This window comes from Osmerus mordax, chromosome 8 (genome assembly GCF_038355195.1).
Source record: "Osmerus mordax isolate fOsmMor3 chromosome 8, fOsmMor3.pri, whole genome shotgun sequence".
In the NCBI taxonomy this organism is placed as follows: domain Eukaryota; kingdom Metazoa; phylum Chordata; class Actinopteri; order Osmeriformes; family Osmeridae; genus Osmerus; species Osmerus mordax.
This window is the reverse complement of record NC_090057.1, coordinates 17,336,857-17,363,462: the sequence shown is the minus strand read 5'-3', so window position 1 is coordinate 17,363,462 and position 26,606 is coordinate 17,336,857. Positions and strand designations below refer to the sequence as shown.

General features: G+C 42.7%; 1 protein-coding gene across 12 annotated transcripts; it reads right to left on the bottom strand.

The window, feature by feature from the left end:
• Positions 1-6,803: 6,803 nt before the first annotated feature.
• On the bottom strand, positions 6,804-26,367 carry pum2 (pumilio RNA-binding family member 2). Of its 12 annotated transcripts, none has more exons than XM_067241424.1 (23): positions 26,236-26,367; positions 24,438-24,804; positions 22,760-22,828; positions 22,390-22,495; positions 21,902-22,089; positions 21,588-21,760; positions 21,033-21,327; positions 20,843-20,936; positions 20,154-20,261; positions 19,804-19,949; positions 19,567-19,681; positions 19,079-19,219; positions 15,296-15,595; positions 14,851-15,078; positions 14,498-14,765; positions 14,003-14,132; positions 13,598-13,732; positions 13,227-13,364; positions 11,278-11,403; positions 10,965-11,036; positions 9,908-10,029; positions 9,468-9,660; positions 6,804-9,294 (listed from the first exon to the last, which is right to left on the bottom strand). In XM_067241424.1, exons 2-23 carry the CDS (start codon positions 24,789-24,791, stop codon positions 9,163-9,165), a joined length of 3,633 nt encoding a protein of 1,210 aa, XP_067097525.1. In that variant the 5' UTR covers positions 24,792-24,804; positions 26,236-26,367; the 3' UTR covers positions 6,804-9,162. The 12 variants fall into 12 exon arrangements, with proteins under 12 accessions (XP_067097525.1, XP_067097530.1, XP_067097529.1 ...); XM_067241429.1 differs by having other exon boundaries at positions 13,604-13,732; XM_067241428.1 differs by having other exon boundaries at positions 15,296-15,592.
• Between the last annotated feature and the right edge of the window lie 239 nt (positions 26,368-26,606).

The following is a 26,606-nucleotide window of genomic DNA, read 5'->3' as shown; positions in this document are numbered from 1 at the left end:
GAACCTTTGTAGAAATGATAGCAGGTATGTAACAATCTACGGTAATGTACACATGTTCTAATGTACACATACAGTTTTTTCCAATTGCTTAAGCACAATTTTGAAAACAGGACTCACTTTGTCAAAACACAACACACGATTCACACAACTAGAAACACAAGTAGCAGAACACCTCCAATCTTTTGCAAAATGAAACACTTCGTTCAAAACTATACAATCATGTATAAAAACCCATTTCTGTCACCGTATGCCACACACATGGTTCATAAAATTGGACTCTGTTTGAATCAGTTACACACTGTAGTGAAAAATGTAAAACACTTTTAAACTAACTATTCTTTTCCAATGATAGAACCTGCTTGATTTTTTCAGAGATGTTGTTCCAGTAGAGTACATACAAGTACATGAATATATTGACCAAACACAACCAACAAGACCAGTACTGCACACTGCTGAAAATATTTACTGTATTTTTCCACATTGTCTACGTAAAGGTTGCATTTAGTGCAGAAAATCTGAACATTTTTCAAATCAAATACTGTAGTAGGCTACATAGTAGTCTGTAAACACACCAAATACATTTGTGGAGACAAAAGAAAGAATACAGCAAATGAAATACAGTACATTATTTCAATCATGGACTGCAGTGAATATGTACATATGTACCTTCCCTCTCCCTACCTTCCTCCACGGGCCCCCCCTCTCATCCTACCTCTCCCTCTTCCTCTACCTGCAACATTGCCTTCCATTTCTAATGGGGACAGGTACACTGGCCTGTTGCCTTTTTATAGTGCTTACACCTGATTGGTATGTTTACAGTTTAGCAAGGTGCTTGTACACCTGACGCCCGTGTTTGATCCATCTGTTCACATGTGTGGCATTTTACAAGGCAGTGTCTAAAAAAGGCAATGAAGTGACATAATCTGAAATTTCTGCGTTTACAGTTTTTCACAATTGTTAACACACAAAAAGCAAAAATTTGCTCGACCCAATTTGGCACTAATTCACACTCCCTTATCTGCATTAGACTCTGACTTTCCTTGTTTACACACTGATGTCAATTACACATCACCTTGTTGTCAAAACACTACACACAATGTTCAGTTGTTGCACACACTTCTCAAGTAAAGTCTCAAAGCATCAACCTACAAAATACAAATATTCAAATCTCTTAACACTCAGGTCTGGTGAGCAATTTGCGATCAGGACTGCAGCATAAAAAGGGCCTTGAGCCTCTGTTTTGTTTGGTGAACAATGGAGAACTTAGAGCATATCAACAACAAGAGAAGGAGAGGGGTAAGAGTGAGAGGAGGAAGAGGACAAGGAAGAGGACAAGGAAGAGGACACGGAAGAGGACAAGGAAGAGGAGGGAGAGGATGACAAGGAGGAGGATAAGGAGGAGGAAGAGGAGGACGACAAGAAGAAGGAGGAGGAGGAGGAGGAGGAAGAGGAGAAGAAGAAGGAGGAGGAGGAGAAAGAAGAAAGAGAACGGTGATCTCTAATGAGATTCGGGCCACCATGGTTGACCATGTGCTCAACCATGAGCACATGGTCTGACCAGAGGGTCCAACCAAATCTCAGCCGTTTTACAGTTGCTGCCATCATTAGAACCTTTAGAATGGAGAACAGGTATGAATTATATTTGCCTTGTGTACTGAAATACTGCATATCAATAGAATACAGTGTGCTCACATGTGTGCTGTTTTATGTTTGAAAAAATTAGGCCTACACTGAGACATTTTACAAAAAATGAAATGGCTCATTCCCCAGAGTCATTTATATGGTGTGTTCCATTTCTATAATTGTGTTTTAAATTTTGCACTACTGTGTGCTGTGAATGCTTGGTAGTGTGCAGCAAATGCTTATTGTGTGTACTGTTATGTATGGTATGTGTGTGTCATTTGAAAATAGCATTTTGTGTGTGAGGTTTTCAGTTTGTGTGTGCAGTTTTGAGAAAGCCGTTATCGTTTTGAGAAACGTGTGTTAACAATTGTGAAAAACTGTAACATTGGAAGACAGACAGACCATTATAACCCTCAAAAGTGTAGGTCTTTACTTTAGATAGAAATTGCCAAGAAAGACAAGGTGTCAGTGAGTACAGTTTCCTACACCATCAACTTGGAAGTTGTGCCTACACCAGGGACTTGGAAACTTGAGGAAACTCTTGACAGGAAGAGGTCTGGCAAACCCAAAGCCACAACAGAATCAGAAGACAAGTTTCTGAGTCAATAGCTTGCATGATAGCCGGCTCACAGGACAACAGCTTCAAGTACAGCTTACAGTTTTTTTCAAATGCTTACACACATTTTTTTTACTTACGTCCTCTTACAGGGATTTGTAACTCGTGTTCTCCGATTTGTAACTCGTGTTGTCCAATTTGTAACTCGTGTTCTCCGATTTGTAACTCGTGTTCTCCGATTTGTAACTTGTGTTCGTCAGGTTGGAAATAAATGTAATGGGGTCATTCATTTGTGAATCACGAAATACATTTGTGAATCGCGTTACATTTATTTGTGAATCATGAAATACATTTGTGAATCGTGTTACGTTTGTTTGTTTGAATTATAAAACTAATCTAACTCCATAGTAAACACAGCAAATACATTTGTGGAGACAAAAGAAAGAATACAGCAAATGAAATACAGTACATTGTTTCAATCATGGATTGCAGTGAATGTGTACAAAAAATGCATATAGCTGTAGCTACATGTAGCTACATTTTACTGTACCGTAGACAGTAGAGAATAGTAGTTTTCACCTGTGCTCTCGTCGAAATGTCCAAATTACTGTTGCAACAGTACAGTTAGGTCCATAAATATTTGGACATTGACATAATTTTCATCATTTTGGCTCTGTATACCACCACAATGGATTTGAAATGAAACAATAAAGATGTGCTTTAAGTGCAGACTTTCAGCTTTAATTTCAGGGTATTTACATCCAAATCAGGTGAACGGTGTAGGAATTACAACACATTTTATATGTGCCCCCCCCCCCTTTTTAAGGGACCAAAAATAATTGGACAAACTAACATAATCATAAATCTAATTGTCGCTTTTAATACTTGGTTGCAAATCCTTTGCAGTCAATGACAGCCTGAAGTCTGGAACCCATAGACATCACCAGACGCTGAGTTTCGTCCCTGGTGATGCTCTGCCAGGCCTCTACTGCAACTGTCTTCAGTTCCTGCTTGTTCTTGGGGCATTTTCCCTTCAGTTTTGTCTTTAGCAAGTGAAATGCATGCTCAATTGGAATTAGGTCAGGTGATTGACTTGGCCATTGCAGAACATTCCACTTCTTTGCCTTAAAAAACTCTTTGGTTGCTTTCGCAGTATGCTTCGGGTCATTGTCCATCTGCACTGTGAAGCGCCGTCCTATGAGTTATGAAGCATTTTGCTGAATCTGAGCAGATAATATTGCCCGAAACACTTCAGAATTCATCCTACTGCTTTTGTCAGCAGTCACATCATCGATAAATACAAGGGAACCAGTTCCATTGGGAGCCATACATGCCCACGCCATAACATTACCTCCACCATGCTTCACTGATGAGGTGGTATGCTTTGGATCATGAGCAGTTCCTTCCCTTCTCCATACTCTTCTCTTCCCATCATTCTGGTACAAGTTGATCTTGGTCTCATCTGTCCATAGGATGTTGTTCCAGAACTGTCAAGGCTCTTTTAGATGTTTTTTGGCAAACTCTAATCTGGTCTTCCTGTTTTTGAGACTCACCAATGGTTTACATCTTGTGGTGAACCCTCTGTATTTACTCTGGTGAAGTCTTCTCTTAATTGTTGACTTTGACACAGATACGCCTACCTCCTGGAGAGTGTTCTTGGTCTAGCCAACTGTTGTGAAGGGGTTTTTGTTCACCAGGGAAAGAATTCTTCTGTCTTCCACCACAGTTGTTTTCCGTGGTCTTCCGGGTCTTTTGGTGTTGCTGAGCTCACCAGTGCGTTCTTTCTTTTTAAGAATTTACCAAACAGTTGATTTGGCCACACCTAATGTTTTTGATATCTCTCTGATAGGTTTGTTTTGATTTTACAGCCTAACGATGGCTTGCTTCACTGATGGTGACAGCTCTTTGGACTTCATATTGAGAGTTGACAGCAACAGATTCCAAACACAAATACCATACTTGAAATGAACTCTAGACCTTTTATCTGCTCCTTGTCAATGAAATAACGAACTCCCATGAGGGAATAACATACACCTGGCCATGGAACAGCTGAGCAGCCAAATGTCCAATTACTTTTGGTCCCTTAAAAAGGGGGGGGCCACATATCAAATGTGTTGTCAGGGAGTCAGTTGGCTGAGTGGTGAGGGAGTCGGGCTAGTAATCCGAAGGTTGCCAGTTCGATTCCCGGTCATGCCAACTGACGTTGTGTCCTTGGGCAAGGCACTTCACCCTACTTGCCTCGGGGGAATGTCCCTGTACTTACTGTAAGTCGCTCTGGATAAGAGCGTCTGCTAAATGACTAAATGTAAATGTTGTAATTCCTACACCGTTCACCTGATTTGGATGTAAATACCCTGAAATTAAATCTGAAAGTCTGCACTTAAAGCACATCTTGATTGTTTCATTTCAAATCCATTGTGGTGGTATACAGAGCCAAAATGATGAAAATTGTGTCAATGTCCAAATATTTATGGACCTAACTGTATATCTGCTGAGGTTGGGCTCAACTCTCTGTCCAGCCTCTCTCAATGTTGCCCCATGCGTTCACAACATGGTCAACCAATGTTCAAAGTTTTTTGAATTTCATTAGATACTGTAAATTTGGCCCTATTCTTCTACAGCATCCAGGTCTACCTGTACCTCTCCCTACCGTCCTCCATGGGCTCCCCCTCTCATCCTCACTCTCCCTCTTCCTGCAACATTGTCTTCCATTTTTGATGAGGACAGGTACACTGACCTGTTGCCTTTTTATAGGGAAAGCCGTTAAGATCATAGGCATTCCACAAAAACAGCCATCTGATCTTTATATTCAAGCAGTGGAAAGAAAATCCAACTTCATCATCCAGGATGCCTCCCACCCCCTCCATTATTCATTTGCAGTGTTATTAAATATCTATTTAATTTTACCTTCCTTGGACCAGTCTTGCTCTAACAGTCAATAGGATAACCAATTCCATTGGTATTCCATATTTGGTTAATATTACAGTTTTTCTCGATTGGTTACGCACATTTTCTGAACGCATAGCTCATACTCTCAGAACTCTACACAAATCAAAAGAACACATACACAATGGGCAAAACCCCTCACTTCTCCTGCAAAATTAAACTTAACATTCAAAACAATGTTATTTAATCTCAAAATTGTATTTTGTTTTCAAATGACAAACACAAACCATCATATGAATAGACATTTATAAGAACCATTTGAACACTGATGTGCTCAATGTAAAACACTATGATGAATGGAAAACACTTCTTCTTCATTCATCATAGTGAGTTAGGCCTTTTTTTGTTCAGTGTTACACTTACTACAGACAGTACATACATAAGTGTGTTGTAAAATATTTTAAAATATTGTTTTTATACTCAGAACACAGAAATACACGGTAACAAATATATTTTACGTATTTTTCCCAGAAAAACAATGTACACAGTGTACATCCCAACCAACACAAAGTTGCACATACAGTGGTCTACATACAAAACAACAGAATAATTTACTGTATAGTGTACACAGTTACATTATTATTATTTTTCTTTGTATTTGCCGTAATGTTATGGCGTTATTTTCTAGGACCATGTTCATGATTTCAGTTTCCTGTTCAGGAGACAGAAGACGTTCCCGACCACCTTGTGTTGGTAATCTTTCAGTTCTGCCAAACAAATAGTAAAATACTGTAAATACTGTGTAGGAATACAAAGTAGGAATACATTTTCCAAATACTTGAAACATACTTTATTTTTACAGTCCTACAGAACAGTCCACAGGCAATACTGTACTACTGTACTCATTGAGTACTGTATTGATATGCAGTAGGCCTACTGCAATTTTGTAGTGAGAGTAGATTTCTTACCTATTCTCATTTTGGAAAGTCCAGATGATGGATGCTACAGTGTACCTGCTAAAATTTGGCTGTACTCTTTGCCCAGCGTCCCTCATTGTTAGACCATGGTTGACCACATGGTCAACCAAAGCGGCTCGGATCTCATCAGAGATTATGGTCCTTGGACTTCCTCATCCTCGTCCTCCCCATCCTCCTCCTCTTACTCTCACGCCTCTGTTTCCAATGTTCAAAAACAGAAAAGGTCACCTGTTGCCCTTTTATTCTAAAGCTCTGATTGCTAATTGTAAAACTGTGTGACAGGTGTTTGTCCATGCGATGAGTCAGTGTGCGTATTTGAATGGCAGTGTGTTCTTTGTGAAAACAAAAGATTTTCTTCATGAAAATTGTGCCAAATGCAGAGAATTGTGTGTAGTGTTTTGAAAAAAGCTCAAACTGCAATTTGAGTGTAAAGCAGGAATTGTGCTTGTAGTTTAGCACAATTGGTTCATGGGGTTGGTGCATGAGTTACATGTTGTGGTCATTGTCTCAAGTACCAGTATTTGTGTGTAAACAATTGAGAAAAACTGTAATACTGTTAAGTTTAACCCTCCTCCTTTAAATCTAGGGGAATAGTTTTGGTTGTTTGGCAAATAATTAAACCCCCTACACAACCATGCATCCGTTGACAGCTTTCTGAAAGTGCAAATGCCATGGTCAGTTACATGTATTTTCACTTTATGTAGATATTTTAGAACATTTCTGTTGGAATTATGTTGAGGAAAAAGTGTAGAACACAAATATCAAATGTTAGAAGAATGGTTTAATCATAGTCACAATTCTGCTTCCAAAAAAATGAGTTATTTTTTTCTTCATCTAACATCTGGAAATGTACATAAGGCCACCTGAAAATGTACATGACTTTGACAGTGTGACAAAACTCATATGTTCATATTTATATAATTGACAATATCTTACATTTCTTTTGCTTACAAGGTAGTAGCTGTTCCAAAATACAGCACTCTTCTGTACAAAAATAATTCTGTCATATCCTGTGTAGTTTCCATGGTAGCATAGAGGACTGGAAGCAGCCTCATTTTAAGTACAGAGCATAGTTGTTTTTAACCTGTCACACGTCAGAAAGACTATCAACAGAAGCTCTTGCAGTTCCAAGTACAAATCGAGGCTGACCTTTCCCATAACAGATTAAAAGCAACAACAAAAAAGTCAGATTGTGAAGCCATAAAAAGATTGGTTTAAAATAACGCTTGATCAAATAAAACTGTATACATTATATTCGCAGGGAAAGGAGTGATGAATATACACACATCAAAATGCACGTTTTTTTTTCCCCCAAAGTGTAAAAGACATCCCATTTACAGCATCAACGTTTACAAATGTACAACTGTACAGACGAAATAAAAGCATCACTACCAATTTAGCAAGGCCTGTCAAACATCACAATTAGACATTTCAATAAACTAATAAACTTACACTTATTAACTGCACATATACTACAGGTATTCTACAATTATTCATTTGAAGCCAAAAAAAGAGCCATCACTATTAGCATTACAGATGAGTTGTGTAGCATCAGATGGCCCCCACCAGCCTCCACTTTTCACTTGCATATTCAGACCCAAAATAAAAGAAACTAAGGAAACTGAAAATCTAACCTCTTGGGTCTTGCAATACCATAACGACCCTTTAATTCCACTCATTTGATTCCTCTCCTCAAAGATTTTGAAACAGGATGAGCACCTCCAAAAAACAAAACGTCCTGCTGCTCTGAACTGCAAGGCGGTGGGGGTACCATCATTTTACCCCAATCTCCCAATCCAAAAAGCAACAGTTTAATATTTACTCATACATAAAGATGCTATACATTGCTAAACTACTTCTATGCAAGAGATGATATTCAGTACATAAACATACCATTTCTAGGGCAGTGTTCATCTCAAACTACAAGACAGATAAGATGTTCCACAAAACATGATAAAGAAAAATCATTCCAAGTATTTAAAACCTGTCACAGCATGCCAATGCTTACCCGCTAACACCCCCCCTCCCCAAAAAGTCCCCCTACAGTTTTAATTTCATGTAAATATTACAGGCCGGTGAACTATACTCCAGACCATCAACCCTACCTACATCCTTTACCTCGAAAGAGAATTGTTTCTGGTTGTTGTTACACCAAGCAACTACAAAAAAAACAAGACTGTTTGGATGGGGCTCAGTTGGAAACATCACTACGTGGATGCAACAGCATAGCAGTTTGTTAATCTGCATTGTTTAGTACCTACACTGTCCACTGAGTAGTCGGCAGATCACAAACTGTTCCAAAGAAGGAGGCAACAAAATGTAGACAACAGTAAGCCACTGCCTGGATAACACTACCCAATTTGAAGCACAGATTTTTCCAAAGCAAAGAACTCTAGTTGGTCCAGAAGACCTATGGATGACTTAACTCATTGGCACAAGAGACATAGTAATCGTCTGTGGACAGGAGTATTGTATCCATCGATACCATGTGGTACAAGTAAAAATGAATCAATCAGCTGCTTTGGCATAGGTACTGTCGCTTGTGCATGGGAAAGTGTAGCTATATATATATATATATATATATATATAAAGCCTGACTTATAATCAGAACAGCTGACATAGTAAGTCTGGGTACAAAAACTAATGGAAAATTTAAAAGGATCACTCAGTTTGGCTTATAAAGTCACTTGCTGGTATCATTGTAAGAATTGTAAGTTTCAGCAAATGTGGGGGTTTTTTTCTACAGAGAATTTACAAGGTAAAAAAAACAAAATGTACAAGATTATATATGAAAACCAGTCAATTACATCATAAACAAATGGGTTTGTGCTTTACCCCGGAGATCCCTGCAGACTGTGCGCCCCCCAGTGGCCACACAAGGGAATAGCAAGCCAGGGGTAGCAGAGAGGCAGGGCCAGATGTCACAGCATTCTTAGGTGAAAGTTAAACTCTTCTCTTTTTTGGGGAGAGGGGGGGGGGGATTCCTCAGTGGGACAAAACAGAGGTGCTGAAGGTGACCCCTGATGGCTCAGGAGTGGCTGGTAATAAACAATAAAAGAAGGGGGGGGGGGGGGTTGTTGGAGGGGGCTCCTCCGGTGTTGTTGAAGGGATGGGGTGTGCCTACATGAGGCCGTTGGTGGGCCCCCCGATGGGTCCAAGGTCAGCTCCGCTCTTCATGTAGTACTTCTCTAGCTTGGCCAGGATGTGCTTTCCGTAGGTGTACTTACGCAAAGTGGCAATATGAGGCCGAATCTAGGTGTGTAGGAAAGACCAAAGATTGGAAGGTTACTAGGTGTGGATTATATGGACTTCACGTTAAATTTAATTAAGATGGGGGAGAAAAAAACATTGGGATCCTGATCACAACTCTGATCCAGGCTGACCATCTGAGAAGAGAGGTGTCTGATGGGGGCGGGGATGCTTACCTTGTGCATGATGATTTTGCGCTGGGCGGGCTCAGCCATGTCGATCATCCTCTGCACCACGTAGTTGGCATACTGGTCCTTCATCATGGTGTACAGGGCGCTGTGGGGGCCGTCCTTCTGGCAGCACACCTCGTCGATCAACAGCGCTCGCTCCGCACGAGACGAGTGGATCACACACTTCTCCACTACGTTGCTGAGGACGAGAGGGGAGGCTTCAGTATAAAGATCTGGTTGAATCTGTGCATGCGTGAACATCCTAAACAAACTATTGACACAAAACGGCTCTAAAGTTGAACATTAAAAAACAAGGGTATTTGAGAAGGCAACAAAAACAATTAGTAGGAAACGTACATAATACATATAAAACATTGAGACAAGTGAACCAAACTACATGCATGAAACAGACCTCTAAAAAGACAAACATCTGAAAAGAACCATACCTTGCAAATTTGTGCTGGCTCAGGACAAGGACCTTGCCACGGACCTCGGCCACGATCTTGCTCTTGTCCTCGGGTCTGCCATGCTCCAGAACATGCTGGATGACGTAGTTACCATACTGATCCTGCAGGGGGGAGGGGGTGGAAAGGGGAAATGCAATTATGACAACCACATTTGCCTGAGTGAGAGAAAATCACAGGCCCAGAAGCGAAATTATTCGCTTCTGGGCCTGTGATTAAATTAAGTTCTCATATTACTCATGCACCGATTAAGACTGTAGATTGTGTGATAAAACAGGGTAAGCCTATGACATACAAATTCTACACCAAATAAATCCTGCAGGTCAAACTAGAGAGATGCTGTTGGCTGGAGTGTCATCAACAAACATTACAATCAACCAACAACATCTTGGCCCCTTCAAGAATGGGTGACTTAAGGGAAGGTACTAGCATCTAAAGCTACATTGCCAGGCTAAAACTCACCTGATAAGGTAGCATTTAAACCCTTTATTGGAATATTGACTGAAATGCATGTATGCTATAGTCTTTACTTTGACCTTATTAGATAACATATAATACCGGAAAATCAGTTTTCCAGTCTGGTTGCTATATAACACAGACTATATAGCTTTGGTTCCAAGGACAGGTTAGATGGCTTCTGACAGAGAAAACAACCTTAATGGTGAACTACTGGTGAAAGGTTCTTTAGGGGAGAACATCTACCAAGCATTGAGCTGAAAACTGAAGAAAGAAGGGGGGGATGAGGGTTAGGACACCCTGGACCCAAGAGGGGGTATTATTAATCAGGAAAAAGACGTGAGCTGTGGGAATCCTTTTCCATGACAGAGGTAGGCTTTAAAAGGCAGCAGAGAGGGAGGGTGAGATGTGGTGGCGTGCTCTGCGAGTTAAAAGGTCTGAAAGTGTGTGTGTGTGTGTGTGGGGGGGTGTCTTTGCGTGTTATAGCAGAATCTTCATTTAGGGGAGGGAGAAAGAAAGAAAGAAAGAAAGAGAGGGAGGCAACACGAGGATGTCCGGGTGTGAGGGAGGCAAATTCTCTGACCTTGAACAGTGCATCGCTGGACACTGTATAATATGTTTTGGGTGTCATCTCCAATGAAACGCCTTGATATTTCTAGATGGAATAAGTGGGGGGGCAGGTTGGGGTGTTTTTAATCATCATAGCATAGGTCAGATGTAGAAACACCACATCATTACACTTAACATTAGGCTTGACAACCAAACAAACAGTGAGACGAGCACATACACAAACACAATGGAGCTAAACAAATGACGCAAACACTTCTCAAAACACACATGCACAAAGCCTCCAGAACCCCACAGAGGAGGGTGTGGGGGGCTGGCTGGAAGCGTACCTGGCCCAGTTGCTCAGAGTGCTGGTGCAGCTCCTCCAGGAGGGGAAGGGTCTGGTCCTGGGTGCAGTGCTCCAGGATCCTCTGGATCACCCTGCAGCCATACGGGTGGGTGGACAGCACAAACACCTGGGGACGGGAGACACAGCAGTCACACCACCACACCCTGGCTTCACATACAGGCTATAGCGGGGGTACTCAATAGGCAGACCGCGGTCCGGATCCGGACCCAGACGCAATACAAATTGGATCTAAACCAAATTCAACATTTTAATTTAGTCATGATCCAAGCGAGTTTTCATTGGTGCGTGATTTCGCGCTATAGCCTTTATTTTGTTCCTACTAGATGTGGTTTCTATCTTCCGTGTCCAATCCAAAGTAAGTAAGTAATTAAGACTTTATTTATATAGCACATTTCATACAAGAATTGTAGCTCAAGGTGCTTTACATAAAATCAATAATACAAGTGATAAAAGTAATAATTAAAATAGCAAATCTATAAATAAAAAAAATATAACTAATAAAAGTAGTAAAACCCTGTGGTTTTCTTGGGAAGACCAGTGAAAAGTGCGTTACAGTAGTCCAGCCGGCTGGATATAAAAGCATGAATTAACTTCTCTGCATCATTTTGGTTTATGAATGGTCGTACCTTTGCTATATTCCTCAGGTGAAAGAAAGCTGTTTTGGTCACTTTGTTAATGTGAGAGTTGAAATTCAAATCTGAGTCCAGGATTACACCGAGACTCATCACCTCTGGTTTAAGACAGGGGGTTAAGCCTCCTAGATTCTTAGTAAGCATCTCTCTTTTGGATTTGGGGCCACATAGTAGGACTTCGGTTTTGTCTTCATTTAATTTAAGAAAGTTATCATTCATCCATTTGTTTATTGCCAACAGGGAGTTGGTAATGGAATTGATGGCTGTGAAGGTCCAATCAGGAGCTGTAATAACTGTAACATGACAACTCACTCAACGTTGGCCGCAACCTCTGTGGGTCATGCAGGTTGTGTGTGTCATTCGCAACAACGCAGGCTAATTGGTTTGCCAACGGTACCCGTTTCTTCCTTAACGAAAATCATGCCGTGTGAAACGTCACTATGACACAAAGCATAGAAACTTTGAACAAAATTACCCCCAGAACTCAGAGGTAAGGGCCAGAAAAATAAACCATCACTGTTCCGGAAATTTGGTGGACCTTTTAGGTTTCTAATTGAGTACCCCTGGGCTATAGGATACCCCAGGGTCCACATATGTGTGTACTTGAACATTTTAATTGAGTCACAGTGATGCATGAGGCGGTGGGTGGGTACAATTAGTGGCCACATGGGTTCTGTGGTACAAGACAATGATCAAGCGCATAAGTAAATTGACAAGATACAATATGTACAATATGACTTAAATAGATGAACCTCAAAATATTTGAGAGCATTTGTGCAAGTACAAATAATTGTTATGGTGCTACCCGTTTACATTTCTTTACAAAACTTAGAAGCCTACTTCACAGTATGTGCCTGCTGTGAGCTGATACAGTGACCGGTCACGTACACACAAAGCTCTCAGGTATCATGTATTCGCCGTGATTCGACACATTTCAACCATTTCTCACGCAACACCTTGTATTTATCACGCTGAGAAGGGATTATTTGTCCTGCTAAAAAATAATGGATGAGGCGCAGGCATAGAGCAAATTTTTCTGCCGATCAGAAATCCGCCCCCACCAAAGAAAATCACTTGTATGCGTAAACTTACTTGGCAATAAACTGGATTCTGAAGTAAATATCAACCCACAGGTTTACAGGAGCACCGACTGCCTAATAAAGTAGCCCTAAAGCCTCCTGTGGAACATACTAGCTTAACATGCTGAACTGTGCATCTCTTGCTGTAATGCTCGTATCAGCAGAGGCAGTACCCCAGCAGGTGATGTTTCCTGTCTGTAGATGAGCGAGGGACTTACCTGGCCTTGGAAGGCGTCGATGATGAACTGCAGGGCCTGAGGTTGGACACACTCGATACACTTCTGAACCACATGGTTACCGTTCTGATCCTTCACACACTTCAGCACGTGGCCATCCAGCTCCCGGACTATGTCACTCTGAGGGAGAGTTGTCCGAAAAGTAGACCGTCAGCGCAACATTGTCCTCATTTGAGAACGTTTCACTTTTACAAATGACCGTGAGTGAGTGATACTCCACCAAATAAATTACATTATGATAATCATAACACTGGTTTTATAATTGTAAATTAAAACTAAACATTAAACTAAATCCAGGACATTCAACACCACGTCACACAACCGAATAAGTAGAGAAGTGAAAGCCTACTTACAATTACCTGCTGGTCAGAGGAAATAGACTCCAGGGCTTTCTGGATGACCCGGCAGCCATACATCTGCAGGGCCAGGGGTAGCACATGGCCGCGAATACGAGTGGCCAGGGCCAGCTTCTGGTCGGCACTCCCAAACTGGACGAGATGGGAAGGCCAGAGCATGTGTTCACTCCACTTGAAACCTCACCCCCCCCCCCCTTCTAGCCTACTAAAATCTCACCCAGGAAATACAGTACAAGATTATTTGCTAATATATATTGCATCAGACTTTTGCACAGTACTGTTACTTATTCAAGGCTCAAATCTACCAGCATAATAGTACTGAGCAAGGCAGTATTGTGAGTGACGTTTTTTTTAGGGAGCCACTTTCTGCTGTCATCCAGGTTTTTTAACTACCGCACCAACCTCAAAGAACTTCTGGATGACGTAGTTCCCAAACACGTCCGTCATGAGCTGGTAGGCTGCCTGCAGGATCTCCCCAAACACCATCTGTCTCTCGGCCGGAGTGGCCCTCTCCAGCTTCTGCTGGATGAACCTGCAGTAAGGAGACATGTTGGCGCTCAACTATCAAGTTGAACATTTGACACTCTCTTTTAAAAGAAAATATCTGACCTTGTCAGATACCAGATACCTTGTCTGTACCCCCATATGTTTTGAGGAGTTATTCAGTGTGTGATATAATTGAAAAATATATCTTTGAAGAAAGACTGTTTTCACTAATACTCCCTTCTGTGTGACTTCCAGGGACCTGACGGATGTATAGCCAGCAACCCACAATGCTGCTGCTCTGTGCCACAACACATCAGTCCTAGAGTGGACACAATGCTTGGGACGGTTTCTAGTGTATCTGAGCGTGAATGACTGACAACATGGTTGAAGAGAGCAGGGTGTGTTCTGAACCTGGAACCGTGCTGGTCCTGGGAGAACTCCACCATGTGTCCCGGCAGGTCACGGAGCTGCAGGTTGGGGAAGCGGTTGTTGCGGAAGTCCTCCAGCAGCCGGCTGCGTCCAGATGGCATTACGTCTGAGCGGCTGTAGCGCGGGCGGGATGGTGGGAACAGCTGGCTGGAGGAGCTGAACAGACTAGAGGTGCCCCCAGCGCTGCGGTACTTAGCCTCGGCTCCGGGAGCGGCCGAGATGTAGCGCCCACTCCCATTGGTCAAGCCGCCTGAGAGGAGGCATCAGGGATTTAATCAGTGTGACTGGGCACGGGGAAAAAAACCTTCCTCTGGACCCTTAACCATGCGGCTTACCTAGGTGAAGACTGGAGGACGATCCATGGGAGGAGGGTAGAGAGGGCGGGGGGGTGAGGGGGGAGTGTCCCGGGGTCAGGCCAATGGGGCTGGGTGAGGAGGAGTAGCCCAGGCTGTTGTAGAAGGGCTGGCCGATGGGAGTGAGGCTGCTGCCGCCACGCTTGTACAGGTCGGAGCTGGCCAACAGGGAGTCCCTGCGAGACACGCTGCTTGAGCTGGAGCTGGACACTGTGGATGGGAGGAGAGACGGAAACACAGATAGAGGAAAAACAGGAGAATGAGGGAAGGGCAAAAACATGAGGAAAGGTTAGAGGGAAAATAAAGGCTAGAACCATTAGAGAATACACCAGGATCAAAGAATGCAAATCCTCAAAAGAAACACTAGTCCCTGGTAAAAGCACATACTAGTCCCTCCTGAAAACAAACCCTAGTCTCTGTGACTGACCTGAGGAGCCGAAGCCTCCTAGTGCCGAGCCAAGCCCCACCCCCAGGGAGCCCCCGGTGCTGCTGAAGCCCAGAGAGGAGCTGGGCGGCGGGGCTGCGCTGGTGTGGGAGAACAGGGAGCTACTCTGGGAGCTGGCGGGCACAGAGCCAGAGCCGTAGAAGGAGCTGGCGGGCAGGCCGCTGTTCTGGGACTGCTGGGGCTGCTGAGGCTGCTGGGGCTGCTGGGGCATGGAGCGGTACATCCCGTTGGCCGGTGGGCCAGACATGTTGTTGCCAGAGCCGGACGCTGACGCTGCAGCTGCTGAGAGAGAGACGAACAGAGGAGAGAGAAACACGGATGAGGAGAGAGACACAGAGAGAAGGAGAGACAGAAGTATAGAGAAAGACACACAAAAGGAGAGGCACAGATAAGGCAAGGAAGAGGGAACACACAAGAGCATGACAGAGAGGGAGAGTGACACCACGTTAAGCGGCCTTGTGGAGGTGCACACCTGCAGGGGGGGACAGTGTTACACAACAGCATGGTTGGGTTACAATGGAAAAACTCTTCTGTAACTGGCACACTGGACCTCTTACTTGCTTTCACTACAAATAGCAGCCATTGTCATGCTCCAATATGATCAGGCTCATTCAATTCACAAAGTACCAAAGAAGCACATTTCCAGTAGCTCATAGCCCCCTACTTGCCTATCCCCTTTTGAAGTAACGTGCACTACAAGCTAGGGGTGGAACGGTACACTGAAATCACGGTTCGGTTCATACATCACGGTTCGGTACAACGGAGGGAAAAACAAAACAAACCAGGTTCCTCTACGAGTGAATGCGACGCATTGAAGATGACATTTCCGATTGCGTCAGTAATTTATTTGGCCCTATTTGTATGTGTATTTAATGGCTGGTCAAGCACTGTAGGGAGAAGTTGAGGAGTTTTTTTGTTTTGTCTCGTTCCAGTGATTGGCACACCTGGGTAATGGTGTCGGATATTTTTTGTCATTTAGCACACGCCAGATGCGTTATATGTGTTAGCATGTTAGATGTATTTCCAGTCACATACCCCACAACCAGTGACGTGCGGTGATGTCAGTAAGCGGCTAGGCACTTGAATGGGAAAATGTGTCCAAACTTTTGACTGGTACTGTACATGTTGAAGAATACAGGATCGAAGTGCGCAAGTGAGTTTTTCGCTTGTCGTCCACAGTGAACGGACAGTAAAAGCACTGCTTATCCCTTTACTGCCTAAGCCAACATTCCAAATGCTGTTGAAATATGATATTCATATTAATATTTTGTGAATTTTCATATTAAATCATACACCTTAACTGTTAATACCATATTGAAGAGGAGAACTAGGGGATTTTTATGATATGAATAAATTAGTGGTGGGCCGTTATCGGCGTTAACGCGCTGCTGCGACTCTTATCGGCGATAAAAAAAAATATCGCCGTTAATCTATTCTCAAAGTTGGGTTGGGAGTTGGGTCTATACTACGCAAGCTATGATGACTTTCACCTTGACATTTTAGCGCGGATGTATACCTAGCCGAATTGCACTGTAGGGGGCGAGAACCAGTCTTCAAACCTGTGTGTATGCCTTGTGTATGAAATTATCACATCAAATGTGACGTGCTAACATGGATGCAGCTATGAAGCCGCCTGGTTTGCTTCAGGGAAAATGTATTTTTAAGAAGCTTCCCAATGGAAACCTCGACAAGACTAAGGTTGTTAGCACCTTGTGCTATGCGGAATTAGTTTACTGTAGGAGTTCTTCCAGTCTCAAATACCACCTAAACGCAAAGCATCCCTTAGCTAATGCGGAAGATGCCGGGCCAAGCACTGATGTAGCGCAGGGGAAGAGTCGTCGTCAAACTACGATGTTTGAGTGCAACCGAGGCAAGCCCGTCAGCACAGCTCTATCAGCCAAGCTAACTAATCTAATAAACAGTTATTAAACACAAGTACATCTTATTGAACATAATTTATTTTCATCACCAATTATCATAGTAGAACAGCTTTCTCAAGCAGTTTGTGATGCATTTTGGAAACAGGAGATGAGCCCTGGTCTAATGTGCCACCTGGCTTGAGAAACCCGTTACTTTTAGTCATTATTTGGGTAGCACACATATTCTGAATGCCTTCGGCAGAATTCAAATGAGCCATTTTAATCTATATTAACGCCAAGACTACAGTGAGATTAATCTAGATTAAAAAAAAAAATCTATGCCCACCACTAGAATAAATATATGATAACTTAAGGAAAATTATATTTTATCAAGGTGATTTCAGGCAGCCATTTTTTACAAAAACTTCTCCATCCACCATACCTCATCAGACAACTTAATTTTTAACCACTTTAATTACAAGATGGAGAAATACTTTGAGTAGGTGGAATATCCACAAATCTGTGGGAAATGTAGAACAGAACACAGATTCGAAATATCATATTTTGATTAAAAGTTATGACCATTCTAGTGACTAGTGGAGACATGGGGGAAACCGGAATTCTCCTCCCCCAAAAGTAGCTAGCGCTATGGCTGGATACACCTCTCGATAACTAAAAAACTTTCGAGTTTCTTCCACAATCGACCGAATTGGCCAAACAAGGCATGTACATTTAGTTTAGGGTGTACATAATCTAGCTAGTTAATGTTGTTTTTCCAAGTTTTCTAGAAATATGCTCAAATCGAGGCTAAACAGTGCTACTACAGTCATAGCTGCCTGTCACGAACGGCCAAGCCGGACACGTAATTCTTTCCTGGAAAAACTTGCGTCACTTCCACAAACAAGTTCTTCGTAAGTAAAAAGTTTAGACTTTTAATTGACAATATTGACAACACATATTAAGAAACTTGTCTTTACTCATAATATCGTCTCCGATTTCAATTCGAAGCTGTAAATCTAACACTGTAGGCAATCTCCCATGGTATCCGCTCTGGCTCCGCCTCGGAAAACAATGGCTGCCGTTGTTGACGATACATTTATTTCCCCCTCCCAGCAACCCCTTAACCGATGATATGTGCTTTGAGCTTAAGTTGTCATGAGTATCTTGCAATTTTCAGAAATAAAATCGGTGATTGGACGGCAAAGATATTAAGGCGGTAAACATGGGAATTTTATTTCCCATATTTGAATTGTCCGGCAGGAAAGGGTCTACAATTTATTTTATTTGATTATGCGTAACTGCTACATTCATCATCGTAACGTCTAAACAATTGCAATAACACACATATTGCATATATAAATCACAACAATAAACAGTAAAAATACAAATACAAGTTTATTAAATAAAATGATTTAATAAAATTGTTTACTTTTGAATTTTGGAAGGGTAGGCAGTGCCTACCTTGCCTACCCAGACTGCACGTCACTGCCCACAACTTCTGAACAACGCCGACACACAGTGCTCGTCTTATCCACCACTCTCTCGCCTGTACTACTGTAACTGAATGGGAAAACAAAGTTTTCCCAAATTTGCAATCTTAAAAAGGTTGGCGGGTCCTTGATTTCTCGTGGGTCACCACCACTTGCCATACTCTTCCTTAGTGCTCTGACTCACGGCGGCGCCAATCAGAGCTTCAGAGCTACAGATTAGATGTTCCGAAAGAACACGAGTATCTAACAGTAGTTCCGAATTACATTAATTAATTTGCACGCAAGTTTTATTTATTTTTATACCATGTATTCTCCGTGTAATTTCATGCACCGAACCGTGACGCCCGTACCATACGGTTCGGTACGAATACATGTACCGTTCCACCCCTACTACAAGTGAGATGGGCTGAACTCACCGGCCTGTGCTGCTGCAGGGTTGATGAGCAGGGGGGTCTGGACCAGACGAACAGGCCCCCCAAGGCCACTGCGGGCCCCAGGCCCCATGACCAGGGCCCCGGTCTGGTCGTAGTACGCTGCAGGGGCCAGAACCTGGTAACCTGGGGAGGACAACACAGGCAACGTTCCAGAAGAGAGCAGACAGCCAGTTCCTCAGACATCTGGCTACTGTCTAAGTATCAGTACAGCAGCTGCGGGAATATAACTAATGGCTTAACAGCACTTCGCAGGCTCGCTTAGTCTGCGTAGTGCGGAGGGCAATTAAATCAGCCATGGCTTGGGGCAAGTCTCGTTAAAGTCACTTAACAAAATGGCTTTCTAATAGTCATATTCCGAGATTTGTGGATTTAAATGTGTGTCAGACCCCATACGAGTGGTCTTTTATGGTGTGACCCGCTGAGCAATACGTTTGAAGTGGGAGTTTGGAGGTGAATGGCCTGTTGCTGACCTGACATCCCAGCGTAGGCTAGGGCTGGGTTTGCTGCCGCAGCCAGGGACTCCTGCTGGCTCTGCTGGCCCTGCCCTGGGGTGAGGGGACGCTGGCTGCTGCCAGCACGCATCACCTGCGGGGCAGTCCACACAAAGCACTCGTTATTATTTCTAATTTAGAAAAGGGAGGGACAAACAAAGCAAATACACCATACATGCCAATGTATGGTGACAATAATATTTAAGACACCCCTACCTGTTGCTGTCCAGGTCCTGGCCCCTGATTGGATGCCTGCTGGTTAGCGGAATGACTGGCAGCGGCAGCGGCCTGTTGTTGGAAGAGGTTTGCGGGGTACACGCCCCAGGGCACGCCGTAGTACTGCGGGGGGACTACTGTAGGCCCTTGAAGGGAAATTCAAATCCTTGTCACATACATTGGTATTGAAGCGGATTAGTCACTTTCATGACGTTGACGGGGTGAATACAACTTTATGTTTCCACGTACACCAAAAATTGTATGAAATGAAGCCCCTGTGCTTTTAAATCACGTTGAAAATTAAATTGCACATATAAGTGGTTGGGAAATGTGTGTGTGAGACTGCAAACCTGCGAGAGTGGCAGCTGCTGCTAGCCCAGCAGCAGTGTAGGGGTCTGCTCCGGGGGGCGCAGTGTTGATGATGTAGGGGTTTGGCACAAACGCTGGAGCAAGGCCTGCTGGAAAAACAACATGATTATTATAGCATACAATTAAAAGAATTGCATCCTTGACTACATCACTTTCCCAGCTTAGACAAGATAGAATCACCCAAGGCACTGAAGAGCACACACACAGCGTGAAGACTTGAATGATCAGTTTGTTCTGAGATAGCACAGCGGATGAATCCTGATGGAAATTTGCAACACTTACAGTACTTCATGTTTTCTGAGTCAACATCCGTCAAGCCTAAATGCATCGAGGCTACATAATTTATACTGCTATGCTTAATTACTCAGCTGTTTTTTGGATTAGTAAACTCACATGGAGACGATTTTTGGGGGCTACTTCCAGAATGTTGTGTGTGCAACCTGTATTGACCCAATTGGTAGCTAAAAACAATACATGTGTAGTGGACAGAATTAATGTCCAGAAAAACTGAATGAACTGTAAGGCTGAATGTTAGCTTATGAACCATGTTTACTTAGTTGTAGTTAGAGGCAGCTCTCATACGATTGAAGTCAATGACAGTGAATGGCATTAGATTCTGACAGTACACAGCTCTCTGTGCTTTGGCAACCTAAAAACACACAGGACTAACCAAGGTGTTGCTGCTGGGCAGCCGCAAGGGCATATTGCTGCTGCTGAGCAGCAGTGAGTTGCTGAACAGCCAAATGGTTGGACCTCTGGAATAACTGCAAAACAAAACCAAGGCACAGACAGGTTCAAGTCAATGAGCAGAAAGGCTTGGTCCGTCCCTACGCTAAACGCAGTTTTGTAGTATAACTGACCTGCTGCTGGGAGTTGTAGTCAAACAGCCCCACCGGAGTGCCAGAGGAGTCCACCTGGATCTGGTTCCCAGCGTAGTCAAACTGGAGGGACTCCACGCCAGCCTGCTGCTCCATGCCACCCATGTTCTGGGCCTCCTGGTTCTGGAAGTCCTCTGCCAGGGGTTTGTTCTGGGCTGGGTTCTGGGGCTGGAGGACATGGGTGTGGTGCTGACCCATCATTTCCAGACCGGCCTGGGTCGGGCCCATCCTCTCCACCGCCTCAGTGGGAGATGCCTGGCGACTGCCTGGGGTGGGACTAGTTAAGCAAAAACACCATTCATGAAACAGCAACTCTAATGCCTTCATTCTAAACATGCCTGGTTGGGTGAGAATAGTAACCTCACAAAAAAAACTTGTTTCCTCAAGATTTTTATCCAGCAAGTAAAAAATAAAAAAGCACCGGTCTAACCACCAACATTTTTACAATGGTACATTAGAAGATGGTTTTAGTATCCTGTTTCAAAATTCCAATTTGAGCATGTCTCTTTCAAAACCACCTAAATATAGGACCCATACTTGAAGTCTTTGACATCTCGGTCCATTCCATTGAGTAGGCCTCTCCCGTTAGATTTGGAGGTGTCGCTCTCTTCTCCAACCTTCATCTCGGGGCTTTTGTCCTCTTCAAACGGAGACGTTTTCTCTTGTGCGTCATTCTTTTCTCTCCCGTCTGGGTCAGGGTCCACAACACACTGTGACCATGAACAAAGTGTGTTTCTATGAACAATTGACAGCAGGGGCCCTAAGCTCAGACTAATCACTCAACCACTAAAAAGAAATGACTAGAAATATTGGATTACTACTGAGAATGCAGGGCAGAGGGCTCCACTCACATAGCCACCGTTCCTGTAGCGGCCATCCAGCTTGTCTCCGGGGGAGGAGCTCAGGACATACTCTACCATGCTCACCCCCAGCCCACCGCCTTCAGAACGAGGGGACAGCACAGAGCTGGCGTCTCCGTTTCCATGGAAACCCTGCCCTGGCCTTCGCTGCACCATGATTGGCTGGGACACGGAGTGATCTAGTCATCATCGGAGCAGGTGTGGCATCATTGCAAAAATGAGAGAAAACAATAGTGCAAAGTCAATACGTGTACGTCTCGCATTAGCAGTAGGAACTTGCACTCAACAAACTTCCATACAATTACAGACGGGGTAAATCAACAGAAAATAAACTAATCAATTACATTACATAGATACCCGCATCAGGCATCTAGTCACTAATTTTAGATAAATAGATTAAATTATTAACTTATAAGATATTGTAAAAAAATATATAATAATTATGTAGGAAACTGATCAATCGATCCTACAATACTCACGAGAAGAACCCCACGCATTCTCTCTCCACTCTTCTCCAAGAAGCAGCCCTTTCCTTCCATCCTTGGCCAGTTCATCAGAATCCCAGAGTTTTTTTGCAGGCAATAGCTGTCAAAAAAAGAACAAATAAGAGAAAAAAAGAGAAAGACAATAGATGACGTCAATTTTTATGAGATGTTATATAATATTGCACTGTTCACATCTTTATTTTACTGTGTTTTGTAAATATCCGAAACAAAACATTTAGGCGAAATACATTTCTGCATTAATTGCAACAATATGTGAATACCTGAGCATTCTTTAACTGACTTGAATGACAAACAATAGAACTAATTAATGTACTTGTGCTTTAAGTGTAAAAGCTCCGCCTACCTCCCCCATGCCTCTAGACTCCAAAGCCAGAGCTTGGAAATCATAGTTCATCTCATCCACAGCACGAACCTGGTACAGCATTTTAAACATAAAAAAAAAGGTTTATTCCATACATATTTTAGCTGGTGTCAGATGGGTTAATAATAATAATTTTAATTGTAATGCACTTTATATTTAGGTAAAATATAAAAGTGCTACAGGTTAAAAACAAGAAAGGGTGCAATCTTTTTTTTTTTTTTTTTTTTTAAGACTGCTAAATCATCTCAGTACAGCCCATTTCATTTGTGAGAGAACAAGAACTTTGTGAAATAACCTCCAAAAAATTCTACAACAAACAGGCTAATTTGTGACACGCTCTGGTGAAAAGGGGCCGTTGTCAGCCAAGGTCATTTCTCAGTTGTTTTTTTTTACAGATTGTGAAAGTGCAGATTGTATGCTTTCAAATGGTGTGTCATACATTGAAATCTGAAAATAGTTGAAGATATGCATATCTGAATGTTGGTAAACCTAGAATGCCCTAGCAGAGAAATCCCCCTTGAAAGATTCTAGACATTTTCATGCCTTCAGACAGGGTGTGATTGTTTTTGTGTTTATCATTAGAAGTGGCAAGCGCCGGTCATTACCCTGCAGTGAAGAGAAATATAAGGGTACTTGACTCAAGACCAAATCTGCCGATTTACTTGGTATTTGGAGGGGGGGATGGGATGTTGCACTTTGTACAGACAAACACAGCCTAGCCTACATACGAAACATTAGCCTACAGATATTATAGGCTGATCCGACTTCTATGGGAACTGCGCTAGAAAGATAGCCTACTGAATGGAGTTGGGAAATAGAGGTAGAGTTTGCTTCTGTTATACAGAATGTTCACTGTCTATCATCTGTCATTTTAGTTGTTGTAGATAGGCTGCCTGCCAACTTAATGCAAATGTTGTTAGCACACAATGCGCTACTGCTCATGCGTAACCCAAGATCCACACTAGGACCTGGTCTGGAGTCCCAATGTTACAGTAATAAATAAAAGGACGAATTTCAGAAGAAATTGGAGAATTTCCAAACAAGTAACACACCTCATAAATCAATCATTGATCAAAAACTAATTGAAGGGCTAGACAACAATATTTCTAATGAAATAGCCACAGACTATCAACAGAGACATTAATGACAGATTGCCCTAGGCCACTTCAGTTTCCAACCTTGCCTTCAATGCGCGCAAGAAGCGCCATCTAGCGCTCATTAGGGCACCATTGACCAACTATCTGCGCTAAAAGTAGCCCAGGGATAACCGGCTGCATCGTGATGCAAATAAAATTACAACACACCCACAACTCAACTGGAAGCTTAGAAGAAAAGAAAGTAAAGTATTTAAGGATCCTAAATATGTTGTTTTTTATATTGACTGACTTATTCAACATTAACTTTTGTAATATGCAAGAAAAGGAAAACTGTTAAAAATAAAAAATAAAAGAAACAAAAGCTTTTTCGGCTCCTAGCGGAAAATATGGAATGCAGACAACAGCCCCTTTTCACCAGAGCGTGTAACATTTGGTAACAAATTTGACAAAAAATCGTTGCGAGCATACATTACTTGGCACACTTAAAACATGTCAGAAATCAGCTACGCCTGTTAAAATTGTGTGAATGATAGTCTTCAGAAAGGAAGGAAAGAGCGTTGTACCTGATCAACATGGTTGCCGTCACCAGTAGGCCAGCGGTGCTTACTGGGGGCACAGCCTCCCAGCTGCTCCCCAGGCTGCCGCTGAAAAAAGTACCCCACTGTGGCATCGTCCTGAGATCGGCCACTCAGAGGAGGCTGTGGGATACCTGGGGTGGGGTTGGGGCCCCTGTCCATGCCCTGTAGAGTATGTGGCCCTCCAGGACCCTGGCCTGCTCCTCCGACGGAGGCAAGGGAACTGCCTCCATGAACTCGACCCCGCCCTGCTTCAGGAGCACCGTTTGTGTGCAGCATCCCACCTCTCGATTCCTGCCAGGCCACGTCATTCATACCTAGGATGCTGCATGGAACGCTCATTCCACGGGGAAACCTGTGAAATTGATTATTATGGACAGAGAGGTTAGCTAAAATTTGGTCTGAATTACAAATGAGCTAGTGATATTACTATCAGATTTAACTCAATTAAATAGTAATATCATTGCTAAGATCATTAATAAAGCATACATGCTTCCAGAGATGACCAATTAGATACAAGTATGAACTGTACTCATAGCCAGGCTATCTTGTTTCTGGACCAGGAATATATGCCCACGTTTCATTGCAATCTACATTGTGGTGTGAGCCACGTCAATAAAATAGCATGGCAACAATAGGATTTTAGCCAAGGAAATATGATAGGATCAGACCCATCGATTAGCTTGCATAGTATTTTAATTAATAATTCCCTACTAGCAGAGATGGTGTCATCTCATGCAAGGATACTGCTCAAAATTAGCTAGCTACGCGCTAGTTGGTTGAGACGAACTAGTACTAGGTAACAACAACATGTTTGCTCGGCAGCCATCAAATTCAAAAAGTGGAGGGGGGGTCGTCGCTAGCTATGCTAATACTACTGAGATACGCATCATCGAGGTAGACTAGCTAGCTAACTGTGAGGATGGCTAGTCCAACGATATTCTGTTCAACCATACAACGTAATAATTGGTTAAGTCAATTTACTAGAATGGTTACAGCAACATGTACGTCAGATAGTTAAGACAAGCCAACGATACTACTAGCTAGGCTGACTACACTACATGTATTATTATTAGGTTGCTAGCTAGCTACAGCGCTTCTAAAGTCTAGCTATGTAATGTTGTTGAATTGAACATACAAAAGGTTTTGCGTTCAGCCAAACAAAAGGGCTATACTGCTAGGTCGCATTGATGCTTCTATTTACAGACTATAGCTATTGTCTCCAGATATTACGCTAACCAGTTAACTACTAAATTGTTCCTAAACGGTAGACATCGGCCTCACTTGTAGCTAGCCTAGTGCTAGCTAGATACCATAGGATAGCAATGCTGCTAGCTATTTAGTAGCAGCTAGCTATTCAGTTACCAACATGAGAGGAGAAAGGCCTTGTACCCCTTCAGCTAGCTAGCTACAGTAGTCAAGCTATCAAAATCGGTGGAAAAAAATCGAACTTGTGATTTTTTAGCAAATAATTAATAAGAACAGTGGAGATCACACGGCAGCAACTAAATTATATTACATCGAATAAAACAAGAACGACGTCAGATGTCGTTAGCTACAAATAAAACACAATTGCTGCTGGGTAGCTAACTAGCTTAGCTAACACAGCTAGTTTGTAAGACACTCACCGAGCTAACAACATGGGCCCCCTCCAAGTCCCAAACAGACTGAGGGCCTTACACGCTAAACAAAAGGGGGAAATACTAAGAAACCACGGCTACAACAATCCACGCTTAACCAAAATATGCACCGCACAGTTATGTAAAGACTTCTAGCAGATACTCACGCACAATCTCAAGCGAAGGTCGATATTTTTGTAAAACGTCAGGCCTAAAATGTTGTAATGTTTTGTTTCCGTGGAGATCGGTGTTTTAATGATTTAGCTAGCTGTAGCTAGTAGCCTACGATTGAACATGCAATGTAGTTTGACTAGCTATCACGCCAGTGCCTCCCTGCAGTGTGCATATTATCCGTAGACCTGCGCAGTAAGATGTCTATCAAGCCAACATATTGGAAAGTCTTCATTATGAAACCCTTATGTAATTTAAACCAGAAAAAAAACTCACTAGACCCCAACTTTTGCCTTAGTAGAGAAGAGACAATGTGATTTCATACGCCTGGGATCGTTCCGAATACAAATTGTAACCTATACCTTTC

Coding starts and splice junctions, on each gene's coding strand:
- pum2 (XM_067241424.1), bottom strand. CDS start 24,791: ATGAGCGTTCCATGCAGCATCCTAGGTATGAATGACGTGGCCTGGCAG. Junction 14,766..14,850: donor GTCCTCCAGTCTTCACCTAG/GTAAGCCGCATG, acceptor GCCTCCTCTCAG/GCGGCTTGACCAATGGGAGT. Junction 9,661..9,907: donor AGCCAGCACAAATTTGCAAG/GTATGGTTCTTT, acceptor TCTCGTCCTCAG/CAACGTAGTGGAGAAGTGTG.